Source organism: Dreissena polymorpha, chromosome 4 (assembly GCF_020536995.1).
Source record: "Dreissena polymorpha isolate Duluth1 chromosome 4, UMN_Dpol_1.0, whole genome shotgun sequence".
Taxonomy (NCBI): Eukaryota; Metazoa; Mollusca; class Bivalvia; order Myida; family Dreissenidae; genus Dreissena; species Dreissena polymorpha.
In genome coordinates this window covers 142,217,893-142,231,431 of record NC_068358.1, presented here as the reverse complement: position 1 = coordinate 142,231,431, position 13,539 = coordinate 142,217,893, and the positions used below count along the sequence as shown (strand labels likewise).

Here is a 13,539-nt window from a genome sequence, read left to right as displayed (position 1 = left end):
ATTTGCAAGGTACAACTTTCACAAACAAACTCGAAAAGACGTTACCGTATCATCCAACAGACAAAATATCAATAGTAAGGGAACATTCATTTGTGATGTATATGATAATACATATTAAGTATTTGTGTACTTATAGCGAAAAACACAAAGCTTTTATAATTTCTGTTTATCACTCGAGTAGAACCCTAAATTAATTATTTATCAAGAAAATCTAAGCATAATTTATCAAGAAAATCATAGCATCAAACACAACACGTAATCCAAATATACTATCAAAATACGTACCCCATCCCTCACGAAGAGAGCCATTTTAAATCGTTCAAACATATACCAGCTTGTGTGTTGTTTATTTTTCACCAGCTGCAGATACTTATTTGTGGCTTTATCTCCGAAGGCAACCATATTCTTTTGAGGGTCAAGGAGAACTATTGTCGGTGTCTGTATGTAATGCAAATTTATATAATGTACGTATAAAATTTAAGACAATTTATGGGTTGTAGTCGATGGGGCGCATCATGCTAACCTATATCAGGGTCTTTTTGTATATACAATCGTGCGAAACATAGCTTAAATATACACATTTATGATAAGTATGTTTCTAAAGTGACGGACGTACAAAAATAGTGATAAAAAGAATACAGTTACTTAACTATTAAATCGTATATGCCGCACCAAATTATTAATACTTATTTATTGCAGAGCCTGACTTAGAATGTAAATTTCATCACGACAGGACTATTGTACTGTTAATAAATATTAAATATACATATGGTATTCAAGCTAGTATTGGACGGACGGCATGACTGCAACGAATCAAAGTAATATTTTAAGTGTAAACAGTTTTGTTGAAAAACACATTCGTTAATTTATGTGAATTGTTGAAGTGTCAAAAATATTTTTAATCGCCAAAGAAATCGCCAAAAGTTTTTTTTTTAAACATAAATAAAAACATGGAATAATGGTCACAATACAAGTTACTTTTATATGTACTTATTAAATTTAATTTTTTGAAGCGTTATTATGCATATCACATATACATTTTTTAACATGCGTGTGTTGAATAAAATAGAACACCAATTCAACTGTCAGTAAGTTGTTTCCAAAATACAGTTTTGCTTACTGAATCGTTAATAATCTAAAACGACCTAAATAATTATTTTAACAAAAGGTTGAACAATATCAATGTTGTTTACACTATTTAATATTTGAAGTTTTAAATTGTGTATAGTTTTACACTTTCATTAAATAAAGCCTTGTTGTTAGGATCTGTAATTGTGTAGCAGTAGTATGCACATTCATTCATTTAGCGAAGTGTTTTTATTAACGCACTTTCTGTTAAATATAACACTATTATTACTTTCCGCAATTCTCTTTTTCATTCTTTTTCTAGTGCTTCTTAACGTTAGTCTAAAAGTGCGAAACTTGATACAAACACCCAAATCTAGGGATTGTGATGTGTAGAAAACATATTGTTACCTTAATTTGTTGTCCACCGCCTCTTCCAATAATGTCATTGGGGCTAGATTTGAAGGAGTATGCATATCCACTGTAAGTAGTTCCGAAATCTATTGACACACATACAAGCGCCTTCTCCCGTTTGCTCTTTATTGTTATCACCTAAAAAGTACAGAGTAATTCGACACCGATCGAACAGTTTTTGAACTGAAGGACTTGTAGTATGTATATGTGTGAACCTATTTGACAATATAGTTTCCAACCATCATGTAAACATAAAAAGCAGAATAAGTCGTTTATAAATAAAATATTATATATCATTTCATAAAATAAAATCAAGGTTTGATGCATACCTGTTAAACAAAGCATCAAAAGACAAGCACACACAAAAAATGCTTACTTGACATGAACTTTAAAAAACAACACGGAGCTATGTTATGAAACTACGGTTGTCTCAAGACTTTTACTATTTTTAAATGTGTACATCTTACCGTTGTATCAGCATTCAGTTTGTCCATTCCTTGCGCTGTAAACATAAACCTCTGTCAAACTTACACATTAAACACATGTTTAATACAACTTTAACAAGAACAACTGCAACTAGCTCTTTATCATGTGAAAGTTAGATACTTATTTTTTTTAAACATTAATGACTATAATATTTGAATATGTTTTCTAACTGATATTTATATATGGGAAACAGTTTAAATAAAATACCGTCAAAGTTCATTAACGTTATAGGCATTCCGTGTTGTTCACCATGTCTTAATTATGTTCAAGAAACTTAGTGAAGAGTAATAGAGTAATAGTAATAATACAATACAATCCTTTTCGGATCTTACCTTGCTTATGCTTGGTAATAGGCCAAACGTCGTCATGAAAATATAGTCCACCCAAACTGTCTAAATGATAAATAGATAATTTACTTTTAATGTAGTATTCCCAAAATATGTACAGGAAACCTCAACTGACATAAGTGATTTTTATATGGCACAATCGATACCGAACACAATGCGATGCATTTATAGGCATATATCGTTGTGATACAATCAAGTCGTTTGACACAATGTTTTTGTATGCAAGCATTGGTCAATGTGCACATTGAAGAAAATGTGGCTGTACATGTTCGTAGAGAACCAGCGAACAGTTCACGGTTTATTTTCCATTCATTTTTTATTTTTATTTTATACCTTTGCGGGTGCTGTGAAAGATATCATCGTCAAACGACAATCTGCTTTCAGGGTCTACAAAATTCAAACACATTAATTAAAATTCGGCACAATGTCTGATTTAAATAAAAGGGTCTGTATAAAATACGAATATGTATAGTTTGTAGTATACTCGAAGTCGTTTCATACCCCAACGAACAAACAAAAACACAAACACAAGAACAATGTAAAATAAAAACAAAACAACAAAAATAAAACCCTGGAGAGTACAAACAACATATATAACATAATTATTATTCAAATGCGTCTTATTGTAACTTGAGTTTTTTATTTCAAACCAATACATAAATTGACTTTACCCAGTTAAATGTATTTATACATATAGTTTACTCAATAAGAATTTGTCACTTCAAACGAATCAGTGTAAATGTCTGAATAAAATAGACGTTACTTTTATTATGATATACTTATATTGTTATACTTTGTTTCGCTAAATTAAACAGAATAATACCTATATCAACGTCTGACTTTGTTCTTAATATTCTTCCTCCCACTGCTCCGTCATCTATTCACAATATGTATATGCATGTAAGTTATAATTTTACACAAGATGTGTACTTATATTAACAAATACATTAAAAACGCATGTACCGCGTCGACAATTTGTCATAATGGCATTTATTAAGAAATAAACTAGTATTTCATATGTTTGCAATCAAATTGCATAATAAACGAATTTAATTTGTAAAGCTAGTCGGAATTACCTCAAGAGAAATTGTAAAACTCAATCGAATAATAATAGGATATAACCGCCTTGCGAATCAAATTATAAATACCTAGGTCACTTTTTGACTTGCTTCCCAAACTTCTGCCTCCAACTGCTCCGTCATCTGTGTACGATATGTGTTTACTTGTACAGTATACATACAAAAAAAATGCGTGCATTTTATTAAAAATGAAATTACATTAATAATTCAGTCTAAATGTACAACGTCGTAAATGTGTCTTTATAGCATGTTTATATAAATAATCTTACATCGCATGTGTTTGTAATCAAATTGTTTTACATCAACGGCAGGTTTGTGTTCACCCCACATAATTAAATTATCTTGTTATAATGTGCAAACATGATTTTTTTGGGTGAGGTTGTATATAACATTGGAATTGCATGTACATATAAATGGTACCATTTTTTATGTGTTTGTGTCGTATTGGTTTGTATGCTTGTATTGGCGCAGCTTTACTCATAATCGTTGTGTTATCTGATCTATCCACCAGGTCAGGCTCTGAAAGGTGAACACAAAATTATTCAAGGTGCGATACTGTTTGAGTAAGCAACGATCAGTTAACGCCTTAGATATTATGAAAAGTGTAGATTGAAGTACCGTGTTGTTAGTGATACCAAAATGTAATTAAATTTAGCTATGCTTACAAAAAGACCATCAAGAGTAAAGATCACGTTAATATGTAAAATGAAAATGTTTGTTTTAGCTACAATTAATTAACTTAACTCTGCTGTGTGTATTGGCATATAGGGGTGAACATTACAACATTACAGTTTATGTTGGTACTACACAGTTGACACCATTTCCCGATGTACGTAAAATGGGTGTGAGTATGCAATATAAACATGTTAATAGAAAATAAATTACTTGGTACTGTTATACACAAAAAACCCAACAACTTCTACAACAAAAGACCAACATTTAACTCAATTACCCATGAAAAAAAACATGATAAAAATAAATGAAATAAATCATGTTTAACAGTAACTTTAGTTGTTTCCTATCAATGTTATGTATTTCTCTTAAATATTTTGTGACTATTGTATTGATATTTCAAAATTTTACGACAAGGTCATCAATACATCAAAAGATGTTAAACTCCTTAATTGACTACAATTCGGTTTTAACCGGCTTGTGAATCGAATGATATTTACCTAAATCACTTATTGACTTGCGCCTAAAACGTCTGACTCCAAATGCTCCGTCATCTGTAAACGAATATTACTTGATAACTAGAGCGTCGTCAAAAATGTAGCTTGTTACCCCGAAATGCTTTGCTATCATCATGGTAGCCATACCAGAGATTTGGTAAGTGGGACATATCTTATAAATATGAAGATCACTCCGAATGAGAATTGTGTCTTACAAATGCAAACCTCAAGGTGATTACATACCTCTGCGCATGAAAATTACGTCTTGGCAATCTACACATAAAAGTTTTCATTGAATCGCTTAAGAAATGAGATTGCACGTGGCTCTACAAACTGAGAAAAGTGTATGCTTCATCCATACAATGGCGCAAACCTTATGTTAGGTTGATACATGTGCATATAAATCCGAAGTTAGGCAAAACATATTCTAAATCAAGATTCATATTTGTCTTCGTCTCTCTCATAATTATTACGATATTAATCTTAAAAAAAAAAGATTTGATCTTTCTTTTGTCAATACAGTTCTTTTTGCAGATCTAATTTCAGATCTCATAAAAAAAGACAATATTGTATCGATACTGTTGTTTTAAGCAAGTCATATTTAAAATCACCCCTATGTGTGAAAACTTCTTTGACGTACAGAATTGGTATCGATTTATTTAAAAGGAAGCCGTGTTTACGACCAAACAGTAGTCGTCTAAATTTACGATCCACAATTGTGTACACGAAAACCCTTAGCGAAACCGTAATGTTTTCTTTTGCTCCGTGTCACGTTTGATGATATATGAAAATATTTGATATGACAATTTGCAGTATTAACTTTACAGTATTTACATGTGTCATGATGTTTGTTCCGTCGTTATGATGAGGCCCATAATGTCGATGAAAATTCTCATGTTTGACATAACCAACCATAAGATGACACTGCATGCATTGGGGTTAATTTACATGTAAAACACAATACTATTAATGGGCATTAATATTAAATACTATTGTTTGCAAAATATACCGTTTGAAGCTTGTGTTGGCACATTTTCAGTCAACGTTTTCTTAGTTCTAGATGCAGTTATCGTGGGAACTGGCTCTGGAAATAATAAAACGAACTGTCGGTCGGCCATGAAGCATTGTTTTATTTCCGTAATACGAATAGGCTATCAATCGTCAAGCACAAGTGTATAAAATCAAATAAAAACTTCTATTATCATTGAATTTTATTAGGGGGAGGGGAGATCAAGTCGTGAAGACGCAGGGGAACATGTAAATAAACTCAGTATGATACAAAATATGGCAATTCAACAAATTTCCGTGTGTAATTAAACTAATTTGATTGTCGAACATTATAAGTTGTGTGATATAATAATTGTGCTATTAGATGATAAATGTTTTAAATATAAACTTTATATAAAATAAATGTTTATTGAACAAAAAACGAAAAACTCGACACATTACTTTTGTTTCTTTTATCTTCAGCCTTGCTGGACTTCCCACCCATTCTAGTTAACGGCTAAGACACCAACCTAAAACATCGACATAAAGAAGCAGCATTAGGTTTTATGAACACAATTATACTGAAAATGTATACACACGATGGTAGACCTCCTCAATACGCATAAACCAAACAAGCAAAAACCAGATGTGACCCATCAGTGCAGAATCTGGACATTGTGTTATATGGAAACTGTGTTAGTACATATCAGTAAAATAATCTGCTCGTTACTGTTCTCATTAAACCGCTAAACATATTGCTTATAGGTAATTTGTGCTACATTTTACCACTTCCGGGTCGAAGTCTGTCGGCAAAGGCTACCATTGACGTTAGTTCAATAACAATTGTATGATAAACAACAATGCTAACTGCATTTTAACATACGTCTAAAACGGCAAAGGCAAATAAAAGTAAAGACATCGAATAACTTCATTATAACTGCGCAGTCTTCTTAAGTACACTTCTGTTTTCACCTTTGTCTGTTATGTTCACAAATTATTTATTCCGACATTGTAAAACATGTAACAATAACATCTCTTAGTTTTCCTTTTTGACCATATACAAAACTGACGCTTAATCTGAATCTTATATGTGGATTGATTTGGTTTCGATAATGTGTGTGTTTGTGTGTGTGTGTTTGGGTCAGCGCATGCGTGTGTTAAAAAGTTAAACTAAGCTTACATCATAGTACTTGCCTTTGAGTAAAAAATAATCACACATGTCGTGTCTGCCAGTTTTATCTCGATAGTCTTAAAATAGCTCACACTTCATATTGACATTTGACAATTAATGTCAGACTTGCAATGTTATGATTTCGCAGGAAAAGTTACTTTTGAATAAATAGTCAAATGAACTAACGACACCTACAATCTTTAATAAAATCCATAAAAAGCTTGAAATCGAAACAAGTTTATATTTAAACTTCCAAAATGTAGACCACGAAGGTAGGAGGTTATATAATATGGTTTGCAAAGCAAGTTGATAGCCAATATAAGTCAAATATGGGAAGAATTTATTAAATGTTTTCTTAAATTGAACCTGTATAAAATATAAAACAATTTTGTATCTTCGAAGAAAATTTAGCGCAAAGATGTTTGTTTGCAGAGGCCTTTAATAAGAATTGATCGAGTATCAATAAAAGTTACTTTGAATGATAGGATCGTTGTTTAAAGTATACTATGATATATTCATACACAAACTACCCAGACATATCCAAAGTTTGTGAACAAAGGGTAACCAACTAAAATGACTAACCAGAATGTAATGAGCGTCAAACGTGTGACTCAAATACGACGAATAGTTAGTTGATTTTCATTTTCATTTTATAAACTAGTTCATGAAGTTAATCTTCTAAAGGAGGTTCTTTTTTGTATGTATGCTTATTTATTCATGATGTTAATATACAGAAGTACGTATTGCTAGATAAGGTGGTATCAATATAATGGATAAAACTAAAACACTAAAACCGCTATAATTGAATTTGTACAAAATTTAACACTAATGCGGATTCAAATTGCATTTCATTTATTTATAAGGTAAAACTGGTAAAGTTTAACATTGACACATGAACACATTTTACAGTTATTTCGAAAGTAACATTTAATATCAGTTTCAAATATGTTACAACTCTTAGTTCATTATTTTAAGCACGATGTTTTCTTCGTGAATGGTATGTACAAAAAGGATAAAATACTCGTGTTTATAAAACAATAATAAGACATACAACATTGTTCCTTTTACATCTTATCCAAACCTTCAACGACCACTTTGACAAATGTAAATTCTCGATCGTAAACTGATATTTATCTTTATTCATAACTCTATTGATAAAGAAATACCAAGTCTAGACACCCGATTATGCGTCTCATACTTCCTCTTTCGTTTTATACCCACAGTTTAATTAAATGCAACAAGTGCGTTAAAGGTAAAGGCTTAAGCTTAGCATGCTCTTAACAATATATGAATTTAGCCGCATAGATTTTATGCTATGACATATTTAAGCCCATATACACCACACTAATATGATGCATTGAAATATTGCATGAGTAATTAGAAAATAATAGGAATAAGACGTCTATATTTAATTGATAACAATTTCGTGTGTGAGACATTTACTTAACCCATTTATGCCTAGTGTCTAGGAAAAAGGCCTTGGCATCATGCGGCGTCTCATCTGGGTCTGCGCTGTGTGCTTAAAGGAATTTCTGTAAGAAATATTCTAAATATAGAAATAAGTATACTAGAAATCCCTAATTTTTTAAATAAATTGATCCAATTTAGAAGGATGGGAGTGTCCACTAGGCATAAATGGGTTAAGTTTTCGTTTAAAAGCGCTTGTGCGAATGAAACATAATACTTTACTGTACGCGTGTTACGAGCGTAGGGTACTTAGAAAAAAGTGTAGATTAATTTGTAACCAACATAATTATTATTTCAACGACTCAGAGCGTGGTTTTTTTAATATAAATATTTTAAATGTATTTTAGCTGTCATACTATTAGAAATAAAGGTAATAGTGACAGACGCAATCTTTGACAGCAGTTTTAATGTTCAGGAATATTCGCCAAGAAATGGAACTATTTTCAAATTGATATCTGATAGTTACAAATCGGAATAATAGACAAAAATGGAAGATGATATTAAATCGACACTAAACGTTTTTATTTTAATGCACGTTAACTTACCTTACCTTACTTATATGAAACATCTTACCTTTTGCGAGAGGTTCGTTCAAGTAAATGCGAGAAAATGTATATTTGCTCCATTTATAACCTTGTTGTGTGTACAAAAAACACAAAATATATGGTCGAAAATAAGAACATCATATGGACTATGATCTTGATATGCGCCTGTATTGCAGGAGACATATCCAAAGTAAACAACAGTAAAGTTTGTCTCTACAGGATGGCAAACAAGCTGTGGCCTTCTCACTTGTTAGTACATCTGACAGTCAATTGCGATTATCAGATCCTCTTGGTAACATTGTGATTAACGCTTTTTTAGTCCGGAAAATATCACTTTGATAAAATTGAAAAATGACAAAGTTATCCCAGCTGTTAACAGTATTCCTGACTAGTTAACACTAATGTCGCCAATTAAGGCTTATATAAGACAATCCACGATATTTAAATATTTGTTTGTCCTATTGTCGCGTTATATTTTGACAAGAAGTGTTGCATCGACAATTGAAGGCCGTTGGTATGACCATCGCCGCACGGAAGTATATATGTTTAATATCGTGGAACTAGCGTCACTCGAATAGAAATGCGCATTCTCGGCTTTTTGGCCATGCTGCTTCAGCGAAGCAGCTCGTCTAAGTGATCATACCATGAACAAATTCTTCACAATGGCGACCTATGTAAAAGACCGAGCCAGTCAGATTGAGATAGCTCGATTTTTCTAATCGGCATACCTCGCTGATTATCATTGATAACATTCTCCTATCAGAGTTGTCGTTCGTGCCTCAACATACAACAATTGCCGCGCCCATGAGAGAATGTTGACACTCGAGTCAAAACTTTCTTACAGCAATAATCGGCTTGTTTGGCTATTTAGAAACTGTCATTTAGGATATTTGAATTATTTATTCACTAAATCTCCGCTTATGACAACAATGGATGGAATTCGAAGGATATATTCGATGTGAATGAAGGACTTTCTGGATCTTGACAGCTAGACACGGCAAAACTGGCATACTGGTATTTTTAGTTATCAATTTAAGTCACATTTGCTTTTTAAATTGTATTCGAGCATTTTGCGACTTATTGAATGACTATGATACCCGATATCAACATATCCCTTGGGTTCTATGACTCCAGCACTCTCCTGTTGAGAATTGAATACTGCTTAAGGCGATGCTAGGTGCGTGAGAGATGTTGCACCTTCCATTATCGCTCGATTGGTCATTGTCGGCTCGGGTACTATTTACATGTACCCCGGGTACTCTTAAGTATACTTACATGTACCCCGGGTACGATAAATATGCCAAAACGTACGCGGGAAATTAAATGCTAAATCGGTCGTTGTCGGCTATTTTTTTATTAGCTCATCTATTTTTTGAAAAAAAAATTATGAGCTATTGTCATCACCTTGGCGTCGGCGTCGGCGTTGGCGTCGGCGTCCGGTTAAGTTTTGCGTTTAGGTCCACTTTTCTCAGAAAGTATCAATGCTATTGCATTCAAACTTGGTACACTTACTTACTATCATGAGGGGACTGGGCAGGCAAAGTAAGATAACTCTGGCGTGCATTTTGACTGAATTATGTGCCCTTTTTATACTTAGAAAATTGAAAATTTTGGTTAAGTTTTGCGTTTAGGTCCCTTTTTTTCAGAAAGTATCAATGCTATTGCATTCAAACTTGGTACACTTACTTACTATCATGAGGGGACTGGGCAGGCAAAGTTAGATAACTCTGGCGTGCATTTTGACTGAATTATGTGCCCTTTTTATACTTAGAAAATTGAAAATTTTGGTTAAGTTTTGCGTTTAGGTCCCTTTTTTTCAGAAAGTATCAATGCTATTGCATTCAAACTTGGTACACTTACTTACTATCATGAGGGGACTGGGCAGGCAAAGTTAGATAACTCTGGCGTGCATTTTGACAGAATTATGTGCCCTTTTTATACTTAGAAATGGAAAATTTTGGTTAAGTTTTGTGTTTAGGTCCATTTTATTCCTTAAGTATCAAAGCTATTGCTTTCATACTTGCAACACTTACTAACTATCATAAGGGGACTGTGCAGGCAAAGTAATGTAACTCTGACTGGCATTTTGACAGAATTATGAGCCCTTTTTATACTTAAAAAATTGAAAATTTTGTTAAGTTTTGTGTTTAGGTCCACTTTATTCCTACAGTATCAAAGCTATTGCTTTCATACTTGCAACACTTATTAACTATCATAAGGGGACTGTGCAGGCAAAGTTATGTAACTCTGACTGGCATTTGGACGGAATTATGGGCCCTTTATACTTAGAAAATTGAAAATTTGGTTAAGTTTTGTGTTTTGGTCCACTTTACCCCTAAAGTATCATAGATATTGCTTTCATACTTGGAACACTCGCAAACTATCATAAGGGTACAGTAAAAGCACAAGTTGCATAACACTGGATGTCATTTTTACGGAATTATGACCCTTTTTTGACTTAGTAACTTTGAATATATGGTTAAATTTTGTGTTTCGATCCACTTTACTTCTTAAGTATCAAGGCTATTGCTTTCAAACTTCAAATACTTTTATGCTATCATGAGGTTACTGTACCTGGCAAATTGAATTTTACCTTGACCTTTGAATGACCTTGACTCTCAAGGTCAAATTATTAAATTTTGCTAAAATTGCCATAACTTCTTTATTTATGATTAGATTTGATGGATACTTTGACAAAACTACTCTTACCTGACATACCACAATATACTCCACCCAAACCATCCCCCGTGCCCCCCCTCCCCCTATTTTTATTTTTAAGATCATCTCACAAATGACCACCACACCCTCACACTATACCCCCCCACCCACCCCAATTTTTTTTAAAACGGTTAAAAAACACAACTATTTTTTTATTTTATTTTATGTTTGAAATACCGTCCAACCATCGCACCCAAGAATCCCACCCCCACCCCCCTTCCCCCTACCCGAATCCCCCCCTAATTTATTTTTTAAGATCATCTCACAAATTACCACCACACCCTCACACTATACCCCCCCCCCCCCAAATTGTTTTTTGTGAAACGGTTAAAAAACACAAATATTTATTTTTATTATTTTATGTTTGAAATACCGTCCAACCATCGCACCCAAGAATCCCCACCCCGACCCCCCACCCCCACCCCCACCCCCCCACCGATTTTTTTTTTGCATTTATTTCGCATTTTTGAAGATAATGTAATAAATGTCCACACCCCCACACTATACACCCCTCTTCACTCCACCCCTCCCTCCTTTGTGATTGAAAATGAGAGTCCCTCCACCTTTAAAAAGAAAATAGATGAGCGGTCTGCACCCGCAAGGCGGTGCTCTTGATAATTATGTATTCACATTTATGTCAATTTCGGAACACATACTCAAAAAGCATATTTATGCATTTTTTTTAAAGAGAAGTTTGTTTTAGATAATCGGTTGCGCGTTTTACGACATCGGATTTTGGGCGGGAAAACAACTCGGGTACAGTCTAATATCGACCGAGTACGATTACGTATATTTACCGTACCCGGGGTACATGTAAGTAGTACCCGAGCCGACAATGACCAATCGAGCTCCATTATCTCTCATGAACCGACTCAATAAAACCGAGTCGGCAATATTTGACTTAATTTTTGGTTTGGTTGCTCTCGAGGTACCAACACATTTAGGAATCTTCCTAAAAGCCTAGTGGTCGAATGTCGACTTTGCTTGCAGGAGGTTGCGCTGCGGGTTTGATCCCCAGAAGCGACATTGTAAACTAGCCAACTTTGTTATCTAAAAGGCTGCTAAACCTGATATACTAAGATAATGTTAATTTTCTCTCACATGATGGTCATCAGTTATATTATATAAAAACTCACAGCAGTAGTAAACAATTGGACAATAATTAATGAACGCATCTTTCATTTGTCATTTGAAGATCACCTAAATCCAGATTTGCTATTATATAAGTGTGGAAAATTTTAAGGGTGTGACAAGTAAGCAAAAATGGGTCATTACCGAGAGGCCAACACTGATCTATGAGTGTTTCAAAACAAGGGAAATCAGTGCCTGATTTAGATTTCCTTACATAGTTCAATAAAAACTAATTTCAGACGCCTGGTATCAGTTTAACGTTTATGTGTCAGACCAGGGCCTTGATTTTGAAATCTAGGACATGCATGGTCAAGTCTTCAAGAAATCAGGACAAAAAATTGTATTTTAAGTCCTTAATTGACCTGGCTATAGTTTTCAGATTAGTATAAGCTCAATCAGTATATTTATATCATTATTTATGCTTTGTGTATTGTAAACATATACACAATCATGCAGTTACATGTGCCAGCAAAAACAACACGTTGAGAGGTTGTCATTTTTGACAGTTCAACTTTCACTTTCATTTTGTGATATCAAACTATTAACAATTATGTAGCTGAGAAAAATATCGCCATTGCTTATTTAATATATTTTCTGCACATTTCTTCAAAAAACTTACATCAATACACGATTTTCTTCGTTAATTCAAACATTCCTGACAGGCTACCGCTTTATTGACATATTTCGCTTACATTTTGACGCGCGTATGTAGGACCGCATTACCGCTTCCGAAATGTGTAGTTATACTATTGCCTTCGAGGTACTTATCCGATGTTTGACTGAAAGGGCCGAAAATGTGCGATTGTGTGTCAAGTTCCCCATAAGTACTACTTCCCGGTACCCCCATTTTTTTTCCGTACCCAAAATTTTTCGTACACAATTTTTTTTCGTACCCAATTTTTTGTTCGTACCCAAATATTTTTTCGTTCCCAATTTATTTGTACCCAATTTTTTTGTTCG

At 33.5% G+C, this 13,539-nt stretch overlaps 1 protein-coding gene across 8 annotated transcripts in view; it reads right to left on the bottom strand.

The window, feature by feature from the left end:
- The window catches only part of LOC127877068 (heat shock 70 kDa protein 12A-like), a 78,641-nt gene that overhangs the window by 5,227 nt on the left and 59,875 nt on the right, over window positions 1-13,539 (bottom strand). The window contains exons 1-12 of one of the 8 annotated variants that reach the window (XM_052422671.1): window positions 7,917-7,930; window positions 6,010-6,077; window positions 5,570-5,644; window positions 4,564-4,617; window positions 3,812-3,910; window positions 3,461-3,514; window positions 3,136-3,189; window positions 2,646-2,699; window positions 2,298-2,357; window positions 1,947-1,981; window positions 1,477-1,617; window positions 286-438 (exon numbers count right to left, since the gene is read on the bottom strand). In XM_052422671.1, the coding sequence (XP_052278631.1) occupies window positions 286-438; window positions 1,477-1,617; window positions 1,947-1,981; window positions 2,298-2,357; window positions 2,646-2,699; window positions 3,136-3,189; window positions 3,461-3,514; window positions 3,812-3,910; window positions 4,564-4,617; window positions 5,570-5,644; window positions 6,010-6,052 (822 nt within the window). In that variant the 5' untranslated portion in view covers window positions 6,053-6,077; window positions 7,917-7,930. Of the gene's footprint in view, window positions 1-285; window positions 439-1,476; window positions 1,618-1,946; window positions 1,982-2,297; window positions 2,358-2,645; window positions 2,700-3,135; window positions 3,190-3,460; window positions 3,515-3,811; window positions 3,911-4,563; window positions 4,618-5,569; window positions 5,645-6,009; window positions 6,078-6,519; window positions 6,543-7,769; window positions 7,892-7,916; window positions 7,931-13,539 lie in introns of those variants that run through there. The other 7 variants (XM_052422675.1, XM_052422668.1, XM_052422669.1 and 4 more) reach the window with 7 other exon arrangements.